The sequence below is a fragment of the Ictalurus punctatus genome, chromosome 19, assembly GCF_001660625.3.
Source record: "Ictalurus punctatus breed USDA103 chromosome 19, Coco_2.0, whole genome shotgun sequence".
Classification (NCBI taxonomy): domain Eukaryota; kingdom Metazoa; phylum Chordata; class Actinopteri; order Siluriformes; family Ictaluridae; genus Ictalurus; species Ictalurus punctatus.
Genome location: NC_030434.2, coordinates 498,963 through 514,632, shown reverse-complemented (window position 1 = coordinate 514,632; position 15,670 = coordinate 498,963). Strand labels below are relative to the sequence as shown.

General features: G+C 40.7%; 1 protein-coding gene across 4 annotated transcripts in view; it reads left to right on the top strand.

Moving 5' to 3' along the window:
- Nucleotides 1-15,670, top strand: part of LOC108279528 (NACHT, LRR and PYD domains-containing protein 12) — a 120,126-nt gene that overhangs the window by 13,658 nt on the left and 90,798 nt on the right. For 3 of the 4 annotated variants that reach the window (XM_053688333.1, XM_053688331.1, XM_053688334.1), the window contains 3 exons: nucleotides 5,866-5,919; nucleotides 6,142-7,926; nucleotides 12,000-12,194. In XM_053688333.1, coding sequence (XP_053544308.1) covers nucleotides 5,866-5,919; nucleotides 6,142-7,926; nucleotides 12,000-12,194 — 2,034 coding nt within the window. The remainder of the gene's footprint in view (nucleotides 1-5,865; nucleotides 5,920-6,141; nucleotides 7,927-11,999; nucleotides 12,195-15,670) is intronic. The other variant, XM_053688332.1, reaches the window with a different exon arrangement.

The following is a 15,670-nucleotide window of genomic DNA, read 5'->3' as shown; positions in this document are numbered from 1 at the left end:
AGACTATGTTAAACTCTTGATATCGGGGTGAACTGCATCACCTATATAGTGGAGTATTTTTTTAGTTTTCTTTTATTATTTTTTTAAATAATAGAACAGAATTCGGATTCTTATTGAAGATATTGTCGATGCATTACTTCGTCTAGATTTTGTGGACTCACTCCTCTTAAATCTATTTCTGTATTAATGTGCTTCTCTGTATTAATGTGCTTCTCTTCTCTGTTCTGACTGGCTTAGAGTTTCTATTTATTTACTTTTATTAGTGTTATCTCCTCAACTTTACATGCTAAACTGTTATATTATTAGTTACAAGTCTTTAAAAGATAAGGACATTAGGACATTTGTTAATGTGCGCAGACTATTTATCAGATTTGAAGTCAGAAGGGGACCTTTCTCTTACTGGAATTTTTTTTGTTTAGGTAATTTTGTTTGTTAGTTCAGCTTACTCTTTGAGTTGTTTTCACATTGTGGACAACTCTTGGTGGGAAACACTACTGTCTCCCTTGTTTTATGGAGACTTTGGGTGTGTGTTTGGGGGTTGGGGGGAGGTCCCACTTCGGCTCTAATTGGCTATTTATATTCCTGTGGTTTACTTTATTTAAATGGTTAGTAGTAATATGGACAGGCACGCCTTTAAGTTTTATTAGTTGGAACGTCAGAGGTATGGCTAATTCTGTCAAGAGATCTAAGGTTTTTATACATTTTAAACCTTTAAACTCCAACATAGTATTTTTTACAGGAGACGCACCTACGTATTAAAGATCATCAAAGGTTACACTGCCCTTGAGTCAAGCCTTCCACTCGAACTTTAATTCAAAAGCAAGAGGGGTCGCTATTTTAATTGACAAAAGGTTACAGTTTTCGTCCACTAACGTTATCGCTGATGCGACTGGTAGATATATTATAGTTGCTGGTACTCTAATGCAAAGACAGGTGTTGTTGGTAAATGTATATGCTCCAAACTTTGATGATGTGGAATTTGCTAATAGATTGTTGAGCAATCTCCCTTTCTTAAATACTCACCCATTGATTTTCGGTGGAGATTTAAACTGTGTAATTGACTGAAAACTTAGATCGGTCTAATCCCCATACTCTGAATCAGCCTGCAATGTCTAAAACATTTTCCGAATTTATGTGTCAGAATGGTCTTATTGATCCCTGGAGATCCCGTAACCCCTTTCTTAAAAAGTTTTCTTTCTTCTCCCAGGTGCATCATTCCTATTCGAGGATTGATTATTTTTTTTATAGACAGCACTCTTGATTCTTGTGTAGGTTCTTCTTTCTATTTGCGTATTGTAATTTCTGACCATGCGCCTCTACAATTAGATATTCATCCCGTACACTCTTTAATATCATTTATACAAAGCATTCGCCTGTGCTCCCTGAGATTGTGATTTCATTAGATGCTGAAAAAGCATTTGATAGGGTTGAGTGGGAGTATTTGTTTGCAGTCTTGAGGAAGTTCGGATTTGGAAGTTTATTTCTTGGATTAGCCTCCTTTACTCATCGCCTAATGCCAGGGTTCACACAAACAATATTTATTCGGATTATTTTGCTCTCGGACAAGGATGTCGTCAAAGTTGTCCTTTATCCCCTCTGCTTTTTGCTGCCGCTATCGAGCCGCTGTCTATTGCACTAAAATCTTCTCCCTTGTTTAAAGGAATAGTTCGATATGGTGTACAATACAAGTTGTCACTATATGCTGATGATTTGTTATTGTATGTAACCGATCCTATTGCCTCTATGCCAGCTGTCTTGGGTGTTCTGGAGTCCTTCGGTGTTGTCTCTGGTTATGAAATAAATTTAGATAAAAGCGACTGTTTTCCTGTCAATACAACAGCATTTTCTCTCCAACAGTCTGATTTACTGTTTCGACTTAGTCAGTCAGGTTTTAAATACCTAGGTATCAACGTGACACGTTCTTTATCTAATCTTTCATCAGCTAATTTCACTCCCCTTATCTCAAAGGTTACATCTAACATTCAGAGTTGGGGTAACTTACCCCTTTCTCTAATTGGCAGGATCAATGTCATCAAAATGAATATATTACCGAAGTTTTTTTTCTTGTTCCAGCAAGTGCCTCTTTCTCTGCCAAAATCATTCTTCGATTCATTGGATAAGATAATTAGTTCATTTATTTGGGGAGGGAAGCCACCAAGGGTTAGTAAATCTTTATTGCAGAAATGTAGACTTAGTGGAGGACTTGCATTACCCAATTTTCAACTCTATTACTGGGCTGCGCACATTCATTTTTTATTTTTTAAATTTTGTTTTCCTTTGTTATTATAAAAAGAACGAAACCTGTGAATGTTTACTGCTGTGTGTTGCTCAATTTGTTTTTTTTTTCTTCTCAATGGAATATTTGGGAAAGGGAGGGGAGGAGAGAAGATAAAAGGTGATGTTCAGCAGACATGTTTGGTAGTCATGTTCAACAGAAATGTTCAGCAGAAATGTTTAGTTCAGCAGAAATGTTTAGTCCAGCAGAAATGTCCAGCAGTAATGTCCAGCAGAAATGTTCAGCAGAAATGTTCAACAGAAATGTACAGCAGAAATTTTCAATAAAAATGAAACTGGATCGCCTTCTGTTTGAGGATGCCCCACAGATGCTCAATAGGGTTTAGGTCTGGAGACATGCTTGGCCAGTCCATGACCTTCACCCTCAGCTTCTTTAGCAAGGCAGTGGTCATCTTGGAGGTGTGTTGGGGGTCTTGCTGGAACACATGCTGGAATCATTCTCGGCTTCAGTATGCCACAGTACATGTTGGCATTCATGGTTCCCTCAATGAACTGTAGCTCCCTAGTGCCGGCAGCACTCATGGTTGCTCCTCACCTGGCTGCTGCCACACACGCTTGACACCATCTGAACCAAATAAGTTTATCTTGGTCTCATCAGATGTTACATGTTCCAGTAATCCATGCCCTTAGTCCGCTTGACTTCAGCAAACTGTTTGTGATCTTTCTTGTGCAGCATCTTTAGAAGAGGCTACCTTATGTTACGACAGCCATGCAAACCAATTTGATGCAGTGTGCGGCGTATGGTCTGAGCAAGGACAGGCTGACCCCCACCCCTTCAACCTCTGCAGCAATGCTGGCAGCACTCATACGTCTATTTCCCAAAGACAACCTCTGGATATGATGCTGAGCACGTGCACACAACTTCTTTGGTCGACCATGGCGAGGCCTGTTCTGAGTGGAATATGTCCTGTTAAACCGCTGTATGGTCTTGGCCACCATGCTGCAGCTCAGTGTCAGGGTCTTGGCAATCTTCTTTTAGCCTAGGCCATCTTTATTTAGAGCAACAATTCTTTTTTTCAGATCCTCAGAGTTCTTTGCCATGAGGTGCCATGTTGAGCTTCCAGTGACCAGTATGAGGGAGTGTGAGAGTGATGACACCAAATTTAACACACCTGCTCCCCATTCACACCTGAGACCTTGTAACACTAACAAGTCACATGACACCGGGGAGGGAAAATGGCTAATTGGGCCCAATTTGGACATTTTCACTTAGGGGTGTACTCACTTTTGTTGCCAACAGTTTACACATTGGTGGCTGTGTTAAGTTATTTTGAGGCGACAGCAAATTTACACTGTTACACAAGCTGTACACTCACTACTTTACATTGTAGCAAAGTGTCATTTCTTCAGTGTTGTCACATGAAAAGATATAATCAAATATTTACAAAAATGTGAGGGGTGTACTCACTTTTGTGAGATACTCTGTGTGTGTGTGTGTGTGTATATATATATATATATATATATATATATATATATATATATATATAATATAATATAATATATATATATATATATATATATTTATATATATATATATATATATATATATATATATATATATATATATATATATATATGCACTATATTCTAAATTGTAAAATTTTTCACATATTCATATATGATAGTTTTATTCTTTTTTTCTTATTAGATTTTTAACAATATCATATTTTATTTTATTTTCATTCTCTTTTACATACAGTCATTAATAAAAGCATTTCACTGCATGTCATGTATGGTCATGTATGTGACAAATTGGTTTGATTTTATAAGGGTGAAAATCAATATTTTCAATATGTCTATAGATCATGTTTTGGGCCGTCAGGCAACACTGCATTAAGAATAGGTATGATTCTGTAATGGAAATCACTGCATCGGCTAAGAAACATCTTCAGAACTCATTGTCTGTGAACACAGTTTGCTGTGCCACCCATAAATGCAGGTAAAATTCTATCATGCAAAGTATATGGACTGTTGTTAAAAGAAGAGGGGATGCTACACAGTGGTAAAAATGGCTCTGTCCCAACTTTTGAGACATGTTGCTGCCATCAACTTCAACTTTACCATATTTTCCCTTAAAATGTTCTATTGTGAATAAAAAGTAGGTTTATGCGGTTTGCAAATCATTGCATTATGTTTCTATTTACATTTTACACAGTGGCCCAACTATTTTAGAATTGTGGTTTTGTTGATGCCGTTTGCTTTGTTTGTTTTGTTGTTTGCTGTTTGTTTTTTTTTGTTTGTTTGTTTTTCTTGCTGTTGTATATCCAGTCATTACAGGCCAGACCATTGCTTAGCATCATTTAGCCACTGACAGGATACCAGGCTATAAGAACCTTCTAGTATTACACCAGTATTAAATCAGGAAATCTTGCCACAGAGCCTGTTCTGTCATCACTGTAAGACATGAGTCGTCCTACACAGTCATTAGCAGCAGTATTGATAATTATAATATTTATATTATACTATATTGGTTTTCGTGATAATACAATGCTTTCATTGAATATAAGAATCATAAAAATCACAATGATTTGTTGTGGTATATTAAACGCCACACAAAGTGATCACCTTTTGTTGGTGGAATATACATGAAGAGTGACACCTTTATGATGATTTTTGATCAAATGAAATTAAGACCAGATCTAATATATAGATACGGGCAATGACTTTTTATCATGCATCTTGTACCTGGCATTATAGCTCAGACTTAATACTTTAATACAAGTCTTAATACTGAGACAGATACAAGCATTATATAAAAAATTTGTGAAATGTGTAAAAAATGTGATTGCCTGGTATAACATCCAGTATTATAATGGCTATGGTTAGGGATTTTATACCTGTGAACCTTTATGACAAGATTTCTTAAAAACTGTATCTGTATTTTTGTCTGTTTAGAACACATTACTTGTTCATTCAGATTGATGTACTGTATTCAGTCACATCCCTAACAGCCATACAGCAAATCTAGGCTGCAACGGGCTGAGCACAGACTCACAGGCGAGGATTTGTTGGGTAGTGGAGTGAGGTGCTTTGGTGCTGGGATCCAGGAGGTTGCAGCACTTTTTGTAGATGTTATGGAGCTCTGGTGAGGCAGCCAGGGAGTTTAATCTTCCTCAAGGTGCTTTCTTCTGTGGGACACAGAGAGAAAAGCATTACAGTTGGTTTGGAAGCGATAGCTCACCTGGCTGTAGGGGGAGAGCCTTTTTATACTCTCCCATCGAGTGCTGGATGATAGAGAGCTGCCATGCTGATCATTAGCTGCCAGCTGGGTGTGTTTCTTTAGCACTGCCTTGCAGCCACGCTCTGTCAGGCTGTCCAAAACAAGCGGAGCAGTTCTTTTGGCACCACAGTGGCAATTGTGGGAGGAGTGCTTTTTTTGTGCGCAGGCCGCCCTCCAGTCGTCACAACAGGAATAAATCCTAGAAAAGCTAGAATTAAAACAAGACAAGGTTATTTTCTCCAGCTCCAAAAAATTGTCATGCTGTATTTAGAACTGTGTAAAATTAAGGCTAAAATTTAGATTATAGTGTTTAACTGCTAAAAATGATCAACTGCAATTTTTGTTCACAGTGTTCTACAGAGAGCCATAGGCAGCATAGAAAAGATCATCATCACAGATACAGGGTATGATCAAAACCAACAACATGACTGTAACAGTGACACACTGGTATTATAAACTTGTTTGCTTTTATTAACTACAGAGTGATTAGAATATAGAGAACATACAGTAGAATAAAATAAACATAGTGAGATCATAAAAAAGAGCTATCTGTGATAACTGTGATCTTAAAGTTTAATAATTAGACCCCATGTCTCACCACATCCTCCTACTTCACCATTTCACAGGCATGATCCAGAATCTGCTGCTGTAAATGAATTCCAGAAAGAGTTCAAATTAAATCTGATGAAGAAGTTTCAGTGTTTGAATGGAGTGGTAATAAACCTCGGAAACCAAACACTCCTGAATGAGATCTACACAGAGCTCTACATCACAGAGGGAGACATTGGAGAAGTCTGTAATGAACATGAGGTGAGACAGATCGAGGCAGCATCCAGGAGAACAACAACAGAGGACACACCAATAAAATGCAATGACATCTTTAAGCCCTTATCTGAACAAAACAAACCCATCAGAACTGTGCTGACGAAGGGAGTCGCTGGCATCGGAAAAACAGTCTCTGTGCAGAAGTTCATTCTGGACTGGGCTGAAGGGAAAGAAAATCAGGACGTCCACCTCATATTTCCACTTCCTTTCAGAGAGCTAAATTTGATGAAGGACCAGAACCTGAGTCTGATGGAGCTCCTTCATGTCTGTTTTAAGGAAACAAAAGAAACAGAAATGTCCAGTTTGGAAAAGGTTCTATTCATTTTCGATGGATTGGATGAGTGTCGTTTTTCTCTAGATTTCCAGAACACAGTGAGAGTGTGTGATGTAACTGAATCAGTATCAGTGCATGTGCTGCTGATAAACCTGATCAAAGGGAATCTTCTTCCCTCTGCTCTCATCTGGATCACCTCCCGACCAGCAGCAGCTGATCAAATCCCCTCTGAGTGTGTCCATCGAGTCACAGAGGTACGAGGGTTCAATGACCCACAGAAGGAGGAGTACTTTAGGAAGAGAATCAGTGATCAGAGCCTGGCCAGTGACATCATCACACACCTGAAGTCATTAAGAAGCCTCTACATCATGTGCCACATCCCAGTCTTCTGCTGGATTTCAGCCACTGTTCTAGAGAGAATGTTGGGTGAAGCAGAGAGTGGAGAGATCCCCAAGACTCTGACTGAAATGTACACACACTTCCTCATCATTCAGACAAACATCATAAGAGGAAAGTACTCAAAGAAGCAGGAGAGTGATGATGAAATGCTTCTTAAACTGGGACAACTGGCTTTTGAGCAGCTGAAAAAAGGAAACCTGATCTTCTATGAGGAAGACCTGAGAGAGTGTGGAATTGATGTGAGAGAAGCAGCAGTGTACTCAGGTTTGTGTACGCAAATCTTCAGAGAGGAGTTTGGGCTTCACTCAAGTAAAGTATACTCTTTTGTTCATCTGAGCATTCAGGAGCACCTTGCAGCTCTCTTTGTGCACCTGACATTTAGGATGGAAAAGAGAAATGTTTTTAAAAAGAGTCAGTTGCCAGTATGGTTCATGAAAGAAAAGATCATATCAGATGTACACAAGAGTGCTGTAGATCTGGCTTTAAATAGTCAGACTGGACATCTGGACCTTTTCCTCCGCTTTCTTCTGGGTCTCTCACTGGAGTCCAATAAGAAACTCTTGCATGCCTTAGTAGCACAGACAACAAGTACCTCCCAGAGCATAAATTGTACAGTTCAATACATTAAGGAGAAGATCAGTGCAGATCTTCCTATAGAGAAATCCATTAATCTGTTCCATTGTCTGAATGAACTGGGTGATAATTCTCTAGTGGAGGAAATCCAACGCTACCTTAAATCTGGAAAACAAAGTGAACTCTTTTCTACACAATGGTCTGCTCTGGTGTTTGTGTTACTGACATCAGCACAGGAGCTGGAAGAATTTGACCTGAGTAAATATTTCAGTACAGATAAGATAACAGAAGATGTACTTCTGAAGATGATGCCTGTGATTGCAGCCTCCAGAAAAGCAATGTAAGTACAACTGAATATAACTGTTCTACTGTTACAATGTTAGAAAGAGAGAAACTTAAAAGACTCTGACAAACATGTACTTTGGGATATTTTGATTGAGTTAATACAAATAGATAATTTAGGAAATAAAAATTGCATGAACAAAGTAATAAGTGTGCCAGCCAGCTAATTTAATTTGAGGAAAAAAATGTCTGGGTTACTACCCTGTTCCCTGAGAAGGGAATGAGATGTCACTGAGCTTGACACTGTGGGAAGCGCCCTTGCATGTGACGTCTTGCGTCTGAAGTCTGTGTAAAATCATGCCTATTTATTGGCCTGCCGTGGTCAGGTGATGTGGCATATTGTGCGACACGTAATTATAAGATGGCCCCGTCATCAGCCTTTATTATCTAAATCAAAGATGCAATTCAAAGACATGTCCTAGTATGACAATGCTACCCAATGTCTCATTCCCTTTTCAGGGAACAGGGTTACATGCAAAACCCAAAATCCCTTTCAATGGGAACTCATTGTTGTATGAGCTTCATGCTGTGGGAACGAGTAAACCCTCTCCATCATTCTGAGGGTATGGCCTGTTACAGAGGCTCCATCAATAGGGGCTGAAATGGCCACATAGGCACTTATTGTAGAAGGAGACAACCATCCTGAGAAACATTCCTATACGAACTCCAGAACTGTAGCCATGTACCATTTACTGGGTCTCACTGATGTTCCAAGAATTTAACACGGTCTCTACAGCCTCAGTTACAGAATCTATGAGCTGGTGTCCCTCAGGGGCCAGACTCAAAGTTTCCATGGTTCCGGCTAATGGTGATAAATCAACCCTCTGTCTTGAGACAATAGATCCCTGCAAATGAGAATCTCCCAGGGAGTCCTGTCCAGCAGAGATATTATGTCCAAAAAATATATTTGAGTTGTCCAATCCTCAGCCCCTGCCTTGAAAGGATGTCTGCCCCTACATTCCGGTTGCCTGGAATGTACATTGCACTCACTGACATATGAGACCACCGCTGTATTGTCTAACACATGGTGCCCTCTCAAGTGAGATGAAGGAATTAATCGCTAAGAGTATGGCCCACACTTTTAGGTGACTTATATGCCCCACGGTCTGATGTTAGCTGTTGCTGACATAAGCCCCAACAGTCTCCACAGAGACTGGAAGAGGATGCCCAGACCTAACTTCCTTGCTAAATGTTAATAGGATTGCCCTATGTGTGTTGAGGATAGACATGCCCTCATTGTATTCGAATCCCATATGACCCCTAGAAAAGTCGCTCTTGACTGGAGAAGCAACTTTCCCTGAAGTTCAACCTGAACCCCCAACTCCTCATGTGGGCAAGAACATTTACATTTACATTTATTCACTTAGCAGACGCTTTTATCCAAAGCGACTTACAAATGAGAAAGATACAAGCAAAGCGATACAATACAAGAAGTGCTACCATACAAGATCTATTCATTGAATACCAGAAGAAGCAAAGTGCAGAGTAGAGGTGTAAGTGCATTTTTACATTTTTTAATTTTTTTATTATGAGTTGGTTAGGTGTTCATACAAGAGGTGGGTCTTTAGCTGTTTTTTGAAGATGCTGAGAGATTCTGTGGTCCGGATTGAGATTGGAAGTGCATTCCACCACTGAGGAACAGTTAGTGTGAAGGTTCCTTGGAAAGGGACCTTGCGCCACGCAGAGTTGGAACTGCTAAACGTCGGTCGGTAATCGATCGCAGATTGCGAGAGGGAACGTAGGGCTTCAGGAGAGAGTTGAGGTAGGAGGGTGCTGTTCCTGACAAGTTCTTGTAGGTGAGCATCAAGGCCTTGAACTTGATGCGGGCAGCTACAGGAAGCCAGTGGAGGGAAATTAAGAAGGGTGTGACATGGGTTCTCTTGGACTGGTTGAAGACGAGGCGTGCTGCAGCATTCTGAATCATCTCAAGGGGTTTGATGGAGCTGGCTGGGAGGCCTGAAAGCAGTGAGTTGCAGTAGTCCAGTTTAGAGATAAGAGCCTGGACTAGAATCTGTGTAGCCTGTTTGGTGATTTAGGGTGGGATTTTCTTGATGTTGTAAAGGATGAACCTACAGGACCTTGCAGTTGCTGAGATATGGTCTGCAAAGGTCAAGCCATCATCAAGAATCACCCCAAGGTTCCTGGCTGTCCTGGTTGGCATGAGTGTGAGTGAGCCAAGCTGTACAGTGAGGTTGTGGTTAATTGAGGGACAGGCTGGGATGACGAGAAGCTCAGATTTTGCCAGGTTAAGTTTAAGATGTTTTTCCTTCATCCAGACCGAGATGTCCGAAAGGCAAGCAGAGATGCGTGCAGAGACGGATGGATCATCAGGCTGGAAGGACAAATGGAGCTGGTTGTCATCAGCATAGCAATGATATGAGAAGCCATGAGCCTCAATCACCTGCCCTAGAGATGTAGTGTAGATAGAAAAGAGGAGTGGACCCAGAACTGACCCCTGTGGAACGCCAGTTGTGAGTTGCTGAGTTTCAGAAATACCTCACCTCCATGATACCTTGAAAGATCTGTCAGAGAGATCCAAGAACAACATCTTGGACTGCTATAGAATTAACCAGTCGTCCACATAGTTTAGCACACAGATCCACTGGAGTCACAACGGCACCAGAACAGCATCCATGCACTTTGTGAATGTGCAGTGGGATTAAACTAGACGGAATGGAAGAACTGATACTGATACACGTAAAATCGACCCTGATTATAATTTTAAATCAGGATTACTTCCAGGCTGTCACTGTGGCTGCCCAGTCCACTTGGCTTTCTGCTTGTCTTCTGTGCCTCCCTCACACTTCAGCAGGTCTGCTACACTGACATTGTGTGCTGAGATTTATATATATATATATATATATATATATATATATATATATATATATATATATATATATATATATTGCACTAAAGCCTTCTGTGGCTGTCTAATAAAATAAATCTTTTTCCAAATGATAGTAAAGTGTGATTTTTCTTTTATGTCTAATCTTTATATATATATATATATATATATATATATATATATATATATATATACACACACACACACACACAGTATCTCACAAAAGTGAATACACCCCTCACATTTTTGTAAATATTTGATTATATCTTTTAACGTGACAACACTGAAGAAATGACACTTTGCTACAATGTAAAGTAGTGAGTGTACAGCTTGTGTAACAGTGTAAATTTGCTGTCCCCTCAAAATAACTCAACACAAAGACATTAATGTCTAAACTGCTGGCAACAAAAGTGAGTACACCCCTAAGTTAAAATGTCATTAGCAACGTGTTATTTCTTCTGTGTTGTCGCATGAAAATATATAATCAAATATTTACAAAAATGTGAGGGGTGTACTAACTTTTATGAGATAGATATATATGTATATGTAATTTTACACTCCAGAGAACTTCATGATCATTACTTATTAATGATCTTCTTACATTAGTTACCCTAATTTCCTAATTAATTACATAAACTGCAGTTCCTGTTACTGCACTAAGGCCCCTAATGTCTAATGTTTATGTCTAACAACATAAATCGTTTGCTAAATAATAGTAAAGTGTGCTTTTTGTTTTATTTAATATTTTAAATCTCATTGGGCCCCCTGGTGGTCTGAGGGCCCTAAGCTACTGCTTACAACACTTATAGGAAGAAACGGTACTGAGGATGTTTACAACAGATGCATTGATGTCATGGTGTAATGCCATAACAAAGTCATTTTTTAACTGTAATATAATCCCTTAACAAAATGATTTTGTAATTTTTTTTAATGGAATGAGTTTATTTAATAAAAATCTGATGGGAAATAGACCATTATGGACATTTCTTTTATTTAAATCATCAATTCAATCAAATTATTTTACATTTCACTAAATCCAAAGAATAACCTGAATGTTATAATGGTTCTCCTAGATGTTGGCCGGAGTCTTCCTTTAAGCATATTGTCTAACCGGAGTTTGCACTTTTAGCATTTATGAAAATGAGAAGGTACTGGGAGAGTTTTGAGTACTTGATTGATAATTTGCACTAGTGTTTGTTCATTATATATTATTTTATTTCCTTCAGTATCAGGTGTGATTCACTTGGAGTGAAAAGTTGGTCAGCTCTGGTCTCAGCTCTCAGCTCAGAAACCATCAATCTGAGAGAACTGCATATGATTGTGAAAACACTGGATCTGTCCAATAATAAAATAGGAGATTCAGGAGTGAAGAGTCTCTGTGCTGTACTGGAGAATCCTCACTGTAAAGTGGAGACACTGAGGTAAGATCATCTCTCTGAGAGACACAATAACTCAGTAAAAGCAGCAGTTGTATTCAGTGTTGTTTTTCACTTGAACATTTCTGTAACAATACAACGTGCAGAACAAAAGTCTGGGTTACGGATGTGACCCTGTTCCATAAGAAGGGAATGAGACGTTGCATGAGCTTCACACTGTGGGAAGTTCCCTCTCACGTGAGCAGTATTTGGTCTGTGTAAAATTAAGCCTATTTATAAGCCTGCCCTGGGTAGGTGAGGTGGCATATCACACATCATGTGAAAATGGAACCTGTGAACCAGGTCATCAGCCTCTATTATCTGAAGTGAATACAAGATTTACAGGCATGCCCCAGTATGGTAAAGCTATGCAACATCTCGTTCCCTTCTCAGGATTAAATGCGTGGGTAACACAGACATTCCCTTTCAAAGGGAACTCAATGTTTTCTGAGCTTCACGTGGTGGGATCGAGTATACCCACTCTGTCACAGAGGCTCCATTAACATGGGCATGGCTGGCCGAAGTGGCAGCCATGTAGACCCAAATTTTAGAAGAAGCCAACCTTTCTGAGAAAGGTTCCTGTAAAAACTCCAAGACTGTATCCATTGTGCAGTTTATTGAGTCTCAATGACGTTCCTAGTGTTTAACATGGTCTGTACTCAGGGGCCAGACTTACAGTTTCCATGGTCCCATCCAAGGGTGATAAATAAACTCTCTGGCTTTAGACAATATATCCCTGTGAACGGTAATCTCCCAAGGAGTGCCATCCAGCAGAGATGTTATCTCAGAGAACCAAATTTAAGCTGGCCAATCCGGGGCTACTAGCAGCAGACACAGCCTGAGCTTTACAAAGTCTTGCTAGAACCTGTGGGAGTAGAGCAATTTGAGGAAAGGTGTACAGATGTGACCTTGCCCATGTGTGTACCCTGGCATCCAGCCCTGACCTTTGTTTAAAAATTTTTTTGGTGCAGAAGGCAGCGTATTGTCTCCTCAGAGGTGAACACATCCACTTTTGCTCTGCAGAACCTATGCCATAGGGACTTACACATGTGGATGAAGCCTCTAATCCCCAGGCCTCAGCCCCTTCCCCAACCGGATGTCTTCCCCCAGATTCCAGTTGCCTGGAATGTACATTGCACTCACAGACAAATGTTCCCATCAGCCAGAGAAGAATTAGTTAAGCCTGTCTGATTAGGTTGTGCAAACTAAATCCTGCCTGGTGGTTGATATATGAGACCACCATTGTATTTTCTTAAACATGGTGACCTCTCAACTGAGGAGAAGGAATTCAGTACTAGTAGAATGGCCCACACTTCTAGGAAATTTATATGCCACACTAGATGAGGGCCACTCCAGAGACCGTGAGGGAGGTGTCTGAAATGACCATCTTGCTATAAAAGATGCCCCGAGAGTGTGACCCAAGGCTATAAACTGGGGACACCTCCAAGTTCTCAGAGCACATAGGCATTGCAGTGTGACATTGATTACTCTCAGGGATTTTGTCCTTGGATGAAACCCCCATCTTTCAGCCACCATTGAACGGTCTCATGTGCAATGGGCCCAATGGTATGACACTGGCTGCTGCTGCCATAAGCCCCAACAGTCTCCATAGAGACTGAAGGTGATGCTCAGACCTAACCTTATCCTGATCAGGGTTGATAGGCTTGCCCTATGTGTGTTGGGTGACCACACCTCTGAAACAGGAAGGATCAAACTATGAACTGGATCCATAACCCTTTTCTATGGAGGACAGAATGCATGGAGACACATTTGGCAGTAGTTTTCCAGGAGGTAGGCCACCACACTTTTCTTCTGTGCCTCCCTCACAGTTCAGTAGGTTTGCCTGGAAGGTCTGCCACACTGCCACTGTATGCTGAGACCCATAAGCAAGACCCATTGCCGCACTGGCTGCACCAACCAATCGTGAGGTGGTCTTACATGGTCTGGATGGCAATCCCTGATTTTGCTACTGTTGCTAGATCAAGTTGGCTTGCAAGCCACGTACACCTTTGGCATAGCAGAAGGCTGTTCTGTTTATTCCCCCCAGTGGCTGAATAATGCCATGTCACGGGGTTATAAACATGGCATTCCCCAGAAGTGTGGGACTTCATGCTGCATTTCCGGGGAAAAAAGGAAGGTTCCTTTTCAAAGGGTACTCAACATTGCGTGAGTTTCACGCTGTGCGAAGTGACCTTGTGCATGCATCTGAGGCATGTGTAACATCATGCCTAATTATAGGCCTGTGAACCACGTCATCAGCCTTATTATTTTCAGTGAGACTGAATGTTTGTGTGAGTGTTCACAAAAGCATCTTTTCCTCTCTATCTTTTCATAAAAAAGAAACAAGAATCTCTTTACTTATCTGTTCCTTAAGAAAAACCCAGAAAAGTATGAGTGAGAGAGGAGTACTGTATGTCATGCCTTGTTCCCATTTCATCACGGAGATGGACAGACACACTTTCTGTGTGAAATGTCTAAGGGTGGAACATGCAACGGCAGCCCTCGAGAGGTCTGACTGTGCACATTGTGAATGCCTTACAATCTGGCAGCACCGCTCACAGCTAACTCTCTTCTTGGCTGATGGGAGTTGCGTTTCAGAGCCTCGCAGATCTGGGCGTCAGGTCCTGTGATTGTCGTATGGATCTGGAAGAGGAACCAGTGACATGCGCTGCTCTATCTCTTGCTCTGTATATCAGGTCCGGCTCTCTGCCAGATTTGGAGCCTGTGTCATAACTCCTCCTTCCATTATGGCAAGCCAAAACACTCTCTCTGACAGCGAGGAGCCAGAAGGAGGTGGCAGCTCTCAAGCATATAAAGAGCTACTTGAAGTGATTACTAGGGCACTTGAAAAACTTAATCTAGACTGGCCAGGAAGAGGAAGTGGCTCATAGCAGGCTGCATGAGTGCTTTCTCCCCAATTAATATAAATCTCCCTCACATAACAGAAAACTCCTCCTTTTTCCAGAAGTGCATGATGAAATATCATGCTTCTGGGGAATACCACTCACTAGCCATATTTACAACCCTACAACATCAGATTATTCAGCCATCATGGGGAATGAACAACAAGGCCATTTAGCTATGCGAAAAAGTTGGAGGAGGCACTTGCGAGCTACCTCTCACCAATGATGGCAGGTAATTTAGGGGAGCAAAGCCTATGCAGCAGCGGGCCTCGTTTGTGGGTCACTGTATACAACAGCAGTGCTGAGTGAGTGCAACATTGGAATTGGCATCCGTGATTTAAACTACATGGATGACTGGTTAAGTCTAGCATTATCCAGGTAACTGGTGATTCAACATCGAGATGTTGCTCACATGAGGAGCTTGGTGCTTAGGTTGAACCTCAAGAAAAGTATGGTTTCTCCAGTGCAGATGACATCTTTTCTAGAGGTTATATGGGATTCTATTATGATGAGGGTGTTTCTATCCCCAACACATATTGGGTCAATCCTATTAACATTGAGCAAGGTAAATCTGGGTCT